This window comes from Capricornis sumatraensis, chromosome 7 (assembly GCF_032405125.1).
Source record: "Capricornis sumatraensis isolate serow.1 chromosome 7, serow.2, whole genome shotgun sequence".
NCBI classification, from domain to species: domain Eukaryota; kingdom Metazoa; phylum Chordata; class Mammalia; order Artiodactyla; family Bovidae; genus Capricornis; species Capricornis sumatraensis.
In genome coordinates, this window is record NC_091075.1 from 15,772,609 (window position 1) to 15,786,294 (window position 13,686).

The window sequence follows — 13,686 nt, forward strand, 5'->3', positions numbered from 1 at the left end:
AGATTTCCAGATTTGCCCACAATAACAGTTTTATCCAATAGCATGGGATAAATATAGTACTCATTGCAATTATATTGAAAAAGTTTTTCCTTGGAGAGTGTATTATAATGTATATTTGGTTTTAGATACTATGTTACATTGACTTTGAAAATGTAAAAGGAAAAATTTGAAATGCAAGGGGGCCATCTTGTGGTGATCATAGCAATTCAGAGAATTTTAAAATTGAAGCTCTTAGAGAAACCAAGCTTCTGGGGCAGGGAGAGAATCCATTTTCTGATATATATTATGGCACCTGGAAAAATGTCTGCAGCCTTCTCATCTGTGGGTTGGTTTTTTTTCTTTTGGCTTACCCTGGAAGCTTGTGGAATCTTAGTTCCCTGACCAGTGATTGATGCCAGCCCTTTGCAGTGAAAGCACAGAGTGCAAACCACTGGACTGCCAGGGAATTCCCTACATGTGTGTTTCCCTTGGTGATTACATAGTCTCAACACTTAAACACCCCTCCCTGGTCAAGAGTTTGTGGGGAAAAATTGTAGTTGATACTTATTCTGTTCATCAGGGTTGAATATTTGTCATTTTTCATTTTAGGTGCTATAAATAGTTGAATGACTACTGATTATTTTCTGCACCTGAACCTAATTTCAGAAGAAATAATGGAAAGCCAAGAATTTATTGTAAGTCTTATTTGTTTTCACTGTTTCCTTTTTCCTTCCTTCCTTTCATGTTTCACAAATGATTTGCCAGATTTAGCTAAAAAACCTAAAATAAATTTTTAAAAAACCCCAAACCTGGGACTTTCCTGGTGATCCAATGGCTAAGACTCCTTGCTCCCAAAGCAAGGAGTCCAGGTTTGATCCCTAGTCAGGGAAACAGATCCCACGTGTTGCCGTTAAAAGTTCACATGCCACAGTGAAGGATTCTGCATGCCGCAGTGAGGATAGAAGATCCCACATGCTGCAACTAAGACCTAGTGCAACCAAAGAAAAACGAAAAACAAAAACCCAAACGTAAAATAGGACACTGTGTTAAATTTGAATTTCAGATAAACAGTGAATAATTTTTTAGTATGAGTATGCGTCTCTTAAATATTGCCCTGTATTCTCTCTGGCAACCCTAGAGTTCACATCGGTCGTGTCCGACTCTTGGCGACCGCATGGACTGTAGCCTACCAGGCTCCTCTGTCCATGGGATTTTCTGGGCAATAGTGCTGGAGTGGACTGCCATTTCCTTCTCCAGTCACATTGGTTATGCAAAGTTCTTTGGAACAAATTGTTCGGAAGCTTGGAACCAGGGCATAATTTCTTTCTCTCGAAAGACTGGCACTTCTATTCTATCTAGATTAATGGTTCTTAACCTGTTTGGTGTCAGGACCCTTTTATACTCTCACCTCTCCTTTCTCACCTCCATTGTCTTTAATGACCAGGTTTCTTTCTTCCTTTTCTTTTAAATTGATGTTTCATTGTTATGATATCTGTGCTTTTATTTTAATAAATAAAAGATCCTTGTGATGTCTTACATATTTTTTGTATAAAGGAAGGGTATAAAAATACATATAACATTTAATACGTATAAGTAGAAACCATTTCTTTCCTTTATACTTTTGGAAATAAGGTACTATATACTCATCAAAAGATGAAGAAGTCAAAAGTGTGGCAAGATGGAATTCTGAAGATCACTCACTTAGGAAACAAAGTAAGTGCAAAACAGTGGACTAAGGAGTCTAAAAGTTGGGTTCTTTTGATTGAATATTAAGAAAAGTCTGTAGATAAAACCTTAGATATATCCATAAGCTGATATGATGTGAAAACAGAAGTTGTCAAATTATTCCTATATCACAGTGATTAATTTGTGGATTATAAAAGTCAGTTAATACTATTTAATTTCCTTTGATTTTTTAAAAAATCAGATTTTATATGAAACTTTTTAGGAATTTTGGCACTTTTTTTTTCATTGCAGTAGTAAGAGTTTAACTATACCAAAAAAACTACTATAAAATATATTTATACCACAGTAATGCTCACAGTGTAATGGTACCTATAGAGTTGACATATTTTGGAAAAGCTGCCAATTTCTGAAATTATCTGTAGGATTCTTTTCTTCTGTTTTTGGATTTACTTCATTATTTTCTGATATCCTATCAAGTTTTGAGAGAACTGTTTACTAGGATAAATCTTTGACCCTACTAGATATAGTGATCCTTCTATGGGTTTTTTTTCCCACCCTGATTATCATTATCTTCATCTGTCAAATTTAAATGTTCTACTCTTATCCGTTCTCATGACCTTATTTAATACCCTTGTCTCCTCATTCATCATATCACCTCTTCTTCGTTTGACTTGTGTGACACCACACTCCCCTAATGTTGCTTACTGTCCACTTCTAAGTATTTTCTGCTGGCTAATTGTCTTCCCATGATTAAAATTTTTACTCAGGACTCAGGCCTTCATGCTTTTGTAGAGATATATAAAGATACATAAATTATCTCTTTCTCTATGGAGGAGAGGGAGATTTATTGGAAGGAATTGTGTAATGTGATTGTGGAGGCTGACAAGTTCCAACATTTGTAGTTGGCAAGCTGGAGACCCATGAGAACTAATAATGTGGTTTTAGTGTTTATGCCAACAGGCCTGACACCCAAGAACAGCCATTATTTCAGTTTGAGTTATAAGTAAGGAAAAAACTGATGTCTTAGTTCAGAGAGAGGCAAGAGTTTTCTCTTACTTGGCCTTTTTGTTCTATATAGGCCTTCCACTGAAGGGATGAGGGACAGCAATCTACTGTAGTCATTTATTTTATTGAGGTATATTTCTGACATGTCATTATTTTAGTTTCAAGCGTACAACTTAATGATTTGATATGTGTATACATTGCAGAATGATCACAGTAAGTCTATTTCCCATCCGTCACCATCCATAGTTAGAAAAATTCTTTTTCTTTTCCTTGTGATGAGGACTTTTAAGATTTACTCTCAGCAAATAAACAATTGTTGTTTTTTAGTTGCTGAGTTGTGTCTCTTTGTGATCCCATGGACTATAGCCTTCCAGGCTCCTCTGTCTATGGGATTTTCCAGGCAAGAATACTGGAGTGGGTTGCCATTTCCTTTTCCAGAGGATCTTCTCAACCCAGGGTTTGAACCTACATCTGTTGTATATTTTGGACTTCCCAGGTGGCTCAGTGGCAAAGAATCCACCTGCCAATGCCGGAGATGTGGGTTCTATTGTTTCTCTTAATATTACCAAATTTAAAAGAAGAACTTTATTACAGATGAGTTGATAACATATTAGACACGTTGGCAAGATTGTATCCTCCTGAATGAAGCCAGCAGTTAAAGATCTCCATCTTCCCTCCTTTAATACATATCTATCACTCTGAAATTATCAGTAAAAGAAACTTTTTAATATAGAAAGACTACTTGTAAGAAAACAAACCTCTTAAGGAGGTACCAAGCACATTTAAAACATGCAGTGAATAGTAACTATTGTTATAGATTTTGTCTTCAAGGGACTTTTATCTAATTTTTATCTAAGAGCCTAATAATTAAAATATGTACAGAGATACGCTTAAGGTTTTATGAGATTATAAATGAGAGATGTTAAAATTTGACTCTGGTTCAAAGAAATCTTTCTGGATGAAGAGTATTCTTTTGAGTATTTGTTTCGTTTTGTACACAATTGATAGGTTTGAGGGAAGGAAGCCAGGATGGTGTCTTGGCTGTAACAATGTCGAGGTGTAGCACAGTGTGAAACACTCCTGGGAACTAGAAACAATTGACTGTGGCTGGAATAATGGTCCATGTTGGAAAACTGTAGAAGATACAGCTAAAGACGTGGGCAGGAGGCGTATTATAAAGGACTTTGTGTGCTCAGTCTGAGGTGCCAGTGAAGATTTAGGAGCAGAAGAATGATGTAATTGTGTTTCTGTTTTTAGAAAGATCCCTTTGGCAGCTATGTCTAATATACCTTTTAAGTGACTTAGGATGAAAGATTGGATTTAGAAAGACTTATAATAAAGAGGTTGTAGAATAATATAGACAAAACATAATGGGGCTCTGACCATGCAGGCGTTAGCATTGACAATGGAGAGAAATGGTAATGGAGAGAAATGGTAATAGAGAGAAACTGAAAATACAGAATCTGAAGGTCTTGGATATGAAGGAGAGGAGAATCCAGAGTGACTTTTAGGTTTCTGTATTATGTTTATGGTACTGAGTAAGATAGGATCTCTGAAAAAGAAAAGCACATTTAGAGGGAACAATGAAGATTCTGAGTTTCATTTTGAAACTATTTCATCGATTAGGCTAAAGCCTTTGACTGTATGGATCATAACAAACTGTGGAAAGCTCTTAAAGAAATGGGAATATAGACCGTCTTACCTGTCTCCTGAGAAACCTGTTTGTGGGTCAAGAAGCAACAGTTAGAACCCAGTATGGGACAACTGATTGATTCAAGATTGAGGACGGAGTACGACAGGGCTGTCTGCTGTCACCCTGTTTATTTAATCTACACGCTGAGCACATCATGAGAAATGCCGGGCTGGATGAGTTACAAGCTGGAATTAAAGACAGGCGGGAGAAACAGCAACAACCTCAGATATGTGGATGATACCGTTCTAACCGGCAGAAAGGGAAGAGGAACTAAAGAGCCTCTTGATGAGGGCGAAAGAGGAGAGTGAAAGACTTGGCTTAAAACTATTAAAAAGACTAAGATCATGGCATCCGGCCTCATTACTGCATGGCAAATAGAAGAGGAAAAGGTGGAAATAGTGACAGATTTTCTCTTCTTGGGCTTCAAAATCACTGCAGATGGTGACTGCAGCCATGAAATCAGAAGACGATTGCTTTTCAGCAGGAAAGCTATGACAAACCTAGACAACGTGGAAAAGCAGAGACATTACTCTGCTGACAAAAGTCCTTATAGTCAAGGCTGTGGTCTTCCCAGTGGCCACATAAAATTGTACGGTTGTGAGAGCTGGACCATGAAGAAGACAGAGCACCAAAGAATTGATGCTTTTGAACTGTGGTGCTGGAGAAGACTCCTGAAAGTACCCTGGACAGCAAGGAGGTCAAATCAGTTAGGGAAATCAACCCTGAATACTCGTTGGAAGGGCTTATGCTAAAGCTCCAGTATTTTGGTTACCTGATGCAAACAGTTGACTCATTGGAAGAGTCTCTGATGCTGGGAAGATTGAAAGCAGAAGAAGAAGAGGGCGTCAGAGGATGAGATGGCTGGATGGCATCACTGATGCAATGGACATGAACTTGGCAAACTTCGAGAGATGGTGAGGGACAGGGAGGCCTGGCTTGGTGTAGTCCATGGGTTCGCAAAGAGTCACACATGACTGAGCGACTGAACAGAGAACAGCATGGCTAGAGAGCTAGAGAGACACAGGAGAAAGCCAGAAAATGATCATCACCTTAGTTTCCTTTTTCTCCCATATCCTGCACATTCAGTAACTTTTACTTTTTATGCCTCAAACAATTGTCTTATCCCATTGCTGAGGACTTATTTCAAGTTCTAATCATCTCCTTGATCCTTCATATCACACCATTACAATAAGCTCTTTACTGGTACTGTTTCCTGATTTGCCTCCTGTAACTTACTCCAATTCGGTTTTCTCTCCAGTTTCATTCTAAGATTCTCCTGGTAGGGATTAATTTCTTGAATTTATGAGTATGCCTTTGCTTTTTTACACACACTGAATGGATGATTAGTAAACATTTGAGACAGATGCACTTTATAATCCAAGTTTACAAAGTGGGTAATCCTTTAAGACATGATTTATTTATATAACAACTTTTTATTTGCTTTGAAGATATTTAAGAAAAGTAGAATTATGTTGTGTCCTTTTTTTTAAACATTGTTAATATTTGTTTTGTTTTAATATAGGCAATTTTATATGATGACAAAGGAGGATGTTTGGAGAGTTTATTTCTTAAGTGCCCTGAGGTATTTTAATATATCTTATATTTAAGCTATTGTTAAAAAATCTTTTACTTCTTTTGTGAATATTGTTAAATAGTATAGTAATGGCACTAATGTTAGTAATTATAGATAGTATTTATTGAACATTTATTATTAGCTAGACTCTGCTAAAGGCTTTTAGATATTATTTAATCTTTATTCAGCCCTGTGATTTTTATAGACCAAGAGTATAGTACTGAAAGATTAAATAATTTGCCCATGTTTATAGAGTTAAAGTGGTAAGGCTAGGATTTGAGCTAAGAAAGTTATTCTAACTCTGTTATGTGGTTTTGATAATCAGAGAACTACAGTGGGATATATTTTGTGAAATTCTTATTTGAAATATTTTCTCAAATATTCATGTTTTTTCTCTGGAGAAGGAAGAAAAGGGAACCAAAAGAATATTTTAGTATAAACAATAAGGACAGTAGAAGTTATTTGTTCTGGATTTATTTCCCACTTTCACATACTTCCTAGCTAACCTAACCTCTTTGTGTTTGCCCTATCTGCTATAAAATGAGGACCATGGACATATTCTACTTGATTGGTCAGAAAATTAGAAATAGCATAGGTAAAGTGCCTCGCTGTTTAGTACAGTGATTCTCAAAGTGCTAAAGTGTATATTGTTATTATCATTGTGTTGATTTTGGCCATGGTACTTAATCTGTTTTAAAATTATATGACAAAAATGGTGGTGGAATTCTAATATTGATCAAAAGAGGGTCTAGGAGGAGCATTATTTTAGTAGATACTTAATTGATGGTAACAATGGTTATTGTTATTTCATTTAAAGTTATTTCATGAGTAAAGATTGAGTAGCTTATCTATGATAATACACAGATTTTCCATATTACCAGCTAGGTTGATAATCTTTTTGTGTTGCAGTCTGAAATGGTAATAGTACTGTATTCTGTTTATTAAACTGATTAGAAATGCTATTTTGATTAGAAATGCTATTAGGAATATAATTGTTTAAGTAATAGTTTGTAATAATTTGTGATAATTTTATATATCTAATTCAATTAATTTATAAAGATATACATATATAACTGATATTTAATAGCTCTAATTTAAGAATTATATTTAATTTTATGAATTCTAAGTGAAATCCTTGAGATGAAGCACAGTTTTCTTGTTTGTCTTTGTATCCCCAGCATGTAGCAAAAGTGCTCGTATAATCCTTAATATGTATTGCTGAATAAACAAATTAGTGAATTTATTTTGTTGTATTACTTTTTTGTGTGCTTGTTGATAGTTAACTAGTACATAGTAATAAATAGTTATTGATTCATTTAGCAACTATTTATTGAATATCCACTGTGTCTTTGCTTGTGCTTGAAGTTTATTGCAACACGTATATAATCAAATAATTAGACATATATGATTTTGATGTTTATTCTTTAAAATTTAGGTTAAACCTGGAGATGATTTAGAAAGTGATCGGTACTTAATCACAGTTGAGGAGGTTAAAGTTGCTGGAAGCACAGCTGTCAAGCAGGATGTCATTAAAGAAGCACCAGCATTAAATTCAAAGAGGTTTATGTCTTCTGGCCGATCCCTTGGGTGTCAGCCTGCTGGTTTAAAAAGGAAGTTTACTGTAAGTTTCTCTGTTGAAAATAATAAATCAATATATATTTATAAAATCATTTCAAGAAGTAGTGAATTGTAAAGCTGTTGCACTTGTATGATTAAAACTGTACTTCATAGTATAGGCTATGGTAGAAAAGACTTCCCTGGTGGCTCAGACAGTAAAGCGCCTGCCTACAATGCAGGAGACCCAGGTTTGATCCCTGGGTTGGGAAGATCCTCTGGAGAAGGAAATGGCAACCCACGCCAGTACTCTTGCCTGAAAAATCCCATGGATGGAGGAATGTGGCAGGCTACAGTCCACGAGGTCACAAAGAGTCAGACACGACTGAGCGATTTCACTTTTCACTATGGTAGAAAGGAAGTAAACTCTAATCTTAATACAAATGAGTGTTTGCATTTTAGCATAGCAAAATTTATATCTTTTCTTTTTTTTTGGCTGTGCTGGGTCTTAGTTGTGGCATGTGGGATCTAGTTCCCAGACCAGGGATCAAACCCAGCCCCCCTGCATTGGTAGTGCAATCTTAGCCACTGGACCACCAGGGAAGGTTCCCAAAATTTATATCTTGTTACTTTATCTTGTAAAACATGCACATTCTTTTTTCTTTTTTAGCCAGTTCATTTTACATTTTCTTTATCGTCTATAGAATAGCTAATAATTGTTTAATATTTTTAGGGTTTTCAAGGACCACGTCAAGTGCCAAAGAAAACGGTTATTACAGAAAATAGTGAACCAGCTGCTTCACTTGAGTCTGAGAAACCTGGTCCTGTTTTTCTTTCTCCATTGTACAGCACACCTCCTTTGTTTTCTACAATTGGCAAGAAAGATACAAGTAGTATGCCAACAGACTCTGAGAACATTGTCACTTACAAGAACAGAGAGCGAAATGGCATACCTTTTTCTTCAGTTATCTCTACTCCATCCTTCAAGATTAACCCAGAAATGCTATGTGAAGAAAATTATGTTTGCTCTCCTGTCAGTTCTGTAAATAAGCATTCAGATTCTTTACTGACCGAAGATGAGTCCATGAAAAGAGATAGTTTGGCATCTCACGGTTTAGGAGTTTCACAAAACATTAGAAGCAAAGCCCAGATATTAGCTCTTCTGAAGTCCACATCCACAAGTACGTCTAAGGAGCTAAATTCTGAGATTATAGGCCATTTCCCTCAGATACAGCCCCAAGGAAGTTTAGAAATTCCTGCTGAACCAAATTGCTTAATTGAACAGGAACAGTATGCTGAAGTGAAGAGCACAGAAAGTTTGCACAACCAGCATCAATCAGAAAACGCCATGAGAAGTAAAAGCCGGTGGGCCATGTATTTATCCACACAGAGTTCACCTGCACATTCTTCTACAGTAGATGGAAAAGATATGGAAGAGAAACCCAAGACCCAAGAAGGTAATTTAAACTTGAAAGACCTTTCGATGCAAAAAAGGATCCAGTTCTTTGAAACATGTGCTGAAAAGGGAAAAAGGTATAATGAAGATAAGCCAATAGATGATAATGATCAATCCTGGGATCAAGAAGGAAAACTAGAAATTCCTTCATTCTATGAAAACAGTAGCTTCCCAATTAATTGTAGCATTGTAGTAAATGATGGCTTATTGTTAGATTCTGACATTCAAAAAAATAATAAAAGATCTGTTGATCAAAATGTCCAGATAGGCAAAAAAGGATCAATTCTTCTTAGAGAAAAAGCACAGGAGACAAATATAAATGGAACAGCAGAAAAGAAGTATGAACATCTGCAAGTTGAATCTTCACTAAGTAACAATTCTGGGATCTCTGATGATATATTTTCTAAAAGTAGCACTAACGATGAAATCCTTAGTAGTGTTCATGAACCCATGAGTGATATATCACAGCCACTTGTGGAAGTCACATTTAATCTAAACAATTTCGAAACCAGTGACACTGAAGAGGAATCACAGGAAAGCAGCAAAATTTCCCAGGATTCAGAGGATTGGGTGAAGGCAACTTTGGTTAATAGCAGCGATTCAAGATGTGAGAATATAAGTTGTAAAGAAGTTGGCAGTGAACGTCTGCCTCTCTTAACGTCTATTGGGGGCAAACTTTCAGAGACATTTCCCGTGAAAGAGATTCTGCCTTCACAGTTTTGTGATAGAACTTGTGTAGGTTATGACACAGGAACTTGGAAAGCTGGAAACACTGGGAAAGAAAGAAAGGAGGTGTGTAGTGACACATTAAGCAATTTTGACTCATCTTTAGAGTGGACTGATGATAGATATGTAGAAAATGATGAAGGCGCTAATAAATCCATTAGTGCTTCCTTCCCAAGTAAATCTGAAAGTATGAACGCAAATTTACATATTCCTCATTTTTTAAACATAGCCACTGATCAGAAACCTGAAAACAACCTATTTTCAGAACAGGCTCAGACTCGGCCTTTTATTGTGGGAAGTGACTTAGACAAAAATACCAATCAGGTTTTACCATTAACCTCTAGCAGTGGTAACAGTATCCAGCTATTAAATGCCAAACAGATTCACTCTAAAGAATGTACTGCACTTGATAAATCACAGACCCAAGCTTCCAATTCTTTGTGTTACCCTTTGGGAAAAACACATATTTCCAAAGACAAAGAATCACATATTCCTGAATCTGAAGAGGTGGGAAGGAGTCAAAGTTTATCCCAGGACCATATTGATGTAGAAACTTCTGGAGAAAGCAAACAATACTGGAATAATATTAGAAATTCTTCAGAAATTTCTGGATTAGTAAATAGCATTTCTCTCTTAAAATCATTGACTGAACACAGTACGGCTTTGGAAGGCTTGGAAGCATTGAAAAATACCTCCTTTAAACAACAAGGAACTCTGCAGACATATGAGCCGGATAGCAATCCTGAAGGTTAGAATGGCAGGTCTCATCCTTGTTTTATTTGTTTATGGCTGTGTAATATTTTACTGTGTGGTTGAACCATCATTTGTGCAACCAGTCTCCAGTATTTTGTTACTGGAAGTAATGTGACAATGAGTAAGCTTTTATATCTGTGTAACTCTCTGGGTTTTTGCATGTTATTGCAGGTGTGTCTCCAGGGCAGATTCCTAGCAGTAGGTTTGTTGAGTAACTGTGTGTCTGTTAGATACTTCAGAATTCCCTCAAAGGAATCATATCATTTCTCACTCCCACTAATAATGTAAGAGAGTGCCAGTTTCAGCATAGCATTGCCAATAGAGTGTGTTGCCAAGCTTTTGAATTTTTACCAATCTAATGAGAAATGAGAGTATATTTTAAATTTGTATTTCTATTACTACAAGTGAAATTGAGCTTTTCATATACTTAAACATCATTTGTCCTTTTTCTCGAACTGTCTGTTCTACCTTTTTATCCAGTCTTTTCACGGTTGTTGGTCTTTTTATTCTCTTTTACTTGGAAGAATTCTTTAAAGATTAGAAATATCAGCGCTTTATCTATGATATATGTTGCAAATATTTTCTTTCAGTATGTTATTGATTGGCCTTTTGACTTGGCTTATGGTATTTGCCAACAGCATATATTTTAAAGAAAAATAATGTAGGACATAATTAATATTATGTATGTATGAACAAATGAACAATGTACTTTATAATATTCAAAAGTTAAAATTGAACTCTTATTTGACTATCTCAAGGAATCCCTGAGAAAAATAGAAATAAATTATTGTACCTAGAAAATGTTTTTTTTTAATGTAGTTAAATCTGATGGTTATTATTATAGTTTATTTTCTAAAAAACTAAAAATGAAAAACTATTGAAAAATAAATGTGGGTAGATGTGGTTATGAAATATCAGATAAGGATATAAATTTCTAATATAAGATTTAGGAATTACAAATTTTAGTTTTGGGAAATTTTTTCTTTTTTCTCATCAAGTTGGAGAAGAGGATTATAGTTAATTCTCATTATTTGTGTGATATATGTTCTATAAAGTTACCAAACAGTAAATTAGTGAACAGTAGGCCATTGCTTTTAGGAGAAATGAAGGTTAGGAGAAATGCAGGGTTAGTTTCCTTCAAACCTCTGGTCAGAACATTTCATCAGCTAATTAGTATAAAACCTTGGTTTTTTATTTATTTTTTTTAATTGAAGGATAATTGCTTTACAGAATTTTGTTGTTTTCTATCAAACTTCAACATGAATCAGCCGTAGGTGTACATATATCCCCTCCCTCTTGAACCTCCCTCCCATCTCCCTCCCCATCCCACCTCTCTAGGTTGATACAGAGCCCCCATTTGAGTTTCCTGAGACATACAGCAAATCCCCATTGGCTGTCTATTTTACATACAGTAATGTAAGCTTCCATGTTAATCTTTCCGGCATCTCACCCTCTCCTCCACTCTCCCCAGGTCCATAAGTCTGATCTCTGTGTCTGTTTCTCCATTGCTGCCCTGTAAATTCTTCAGAACCATTTTTCTAGATTCCATATATGTGCGTTAGAATACAATATTCATCTTTCTCTCTCTGACTCACTTCACTCTGTGTAAGAGGTTCTAAGTTCATCCACCTCATGAGAACTGACTCAAACTCGTTCCTTTTTAATGGCTGAATAATATTCCATTGTGTATATGTACCACAACTTCTTTATCCATTCACCTGTCAATGGGCATCTAGGTTGCTTCCCTGTTCCAGCTATTATAAATAGTGCTTCAGTGGACAATAGGGTACGTGTGTCTTTTTCAACCCTGGTTTCCTCAAGGTATATGCCTAGGAGTGGGATTGCTGGGTCATATGGTGGTAAAACCTTGTTTTATGTGTGTTTCCATTTAAAGATGCCTTACTTAATATATACTGGTGATTGATTAACACTGAAGTTATGACCACCAGCCCTCTAGCTCGTGCCTGAATGAAACTTATCACTTGTTTTCTACATGAGGGACACCATAGCCTTCTTGCACTTAGGAACACTAGGCAGCACTACACTTAGGAAACATTAAAAATAGCAAAGTCATCAATAAAAAGCCCTCAACTATGAAAAATGTACTAAACAGATCACAAAAGGGACCCTTGGAGCAGGAGCGCTGAAATTAGCAGGTGGAGTGTCTCCTTCTACCTCAGCTGGGAATGTGCACATCAAGAAACTCATTTTTTCATAGTTGTGCATGTCTGCAAATGACCTCAGAAATATAGCTTTGATTTGGGGGTTACAAATAAATTTTAGTAAGTAAGTGGGATATGTGAATAATAAGGATTGACTGTATTTTCTGACATAGATGTTTCTCTAACAAATGACTAAGTTGGTTTTCTTGAGACAGTTTGAAGAGATGAAATTTCTTATTAGAATTTAACAAATGACTTCATGGATTTTAATTCAGAATTAGAGAAGAATCCGTTTTACCACCATTTTAGGATGTGTGAAAATGTTAAAATAAAAACAAAACATATTTTCTCCAATATGTTAAAGTTTTTGTGAGATAATGGGATACATTTTAGAAATGTTAATTTAGAAGTTTATTCTTGAGTGAAGGCAGTGAAGGAAAAAATTTTCATCCAGTACCTTTAAAAAATTCTTTTTATAAATAAGCTCAAGTTCTAAAATTTTTGTTTCATTTAAATATAGTCTGCATATTTACAGAAAAATAAACCAAAAATAATAATTGGTAAAAAATGAAGTTTACACTGGATATAGCTACGTTTGTTTGTTTGATTTTACCAGAACTGAACACTTAAAAATTACAGTCTTATTGGTGACTTTTAGGGGAAAAAAAATCCCATTTTAAACAGATAACTGATAAGGTATTTTGACTTAGCCACCCTGTCCTCCTTTCCATTCTGCAGCCTTACCAGCTTTTCTGTCTCAGAGTCTTGACACTTCTTTTGCCTTTTTCCTGAACATCTTTATTCCTGCATAGCCGATCTTCTTATCCTCAGGTTTCAGCATTTCTTCCCATGAGAGATCTCTCCAGATCATCCTGCTAAAATTACTCTATCATATTGCCCTGTGTTATGAAATCCTTTTGTATCACAAGCTGAATTTATTTACCTTCCGTGTCCCTCTGTTTTCAAGGGATCTTGTTTGTTTTGTTCACTGCTATTTCCACAGTGTCTGGCATACTGTAATTTCAAAATAATGGTTACATTCCTTGTTTCACTCAGTTTTAGAAAAAATTTTAGAGCACTACTATATGTTTGATGAATA

At 35.6% G+C, this 13,686-nt stretch overlaps 1 protein-coding gene across 1 annotated transcript in view; it reads left to right on the forward strand.

Moving 5' to 3' along the window:
• The first annotated feature begins 653 nt into the window (after positions 1 to 653).
• Positions 654 to 13,686, forward strand: part of ZGRF1 (zinc finger GRF-type containing 1) — a 53,142-nt gene continuing 40,109 nt past the window's right edge. The window contains exons 1-5 of the mRNA XM_068975563.1: positions 654 to 674; positions 1,612 to 1,692; positions 5,886 to 5,945; positions 7,372 to 7,557; positions 8,224 to 10,420. Of these exons, the coding sequence (XP_068831664.1) occupies positions 654 to 674; positions 1,612 to 1,692; positions 5,886 to 5,945; positions 7,372 to 7,557; positions 8,224 to 10,420 (2,545 nt within the window). The remainder of the gene's footprint in view (positions 675 to 1,611; positions 1,693 to 5,885; positions 5,946 to 7,371; positions 7,558 to 8,223; positions 10,421 to 13,686) is intronic.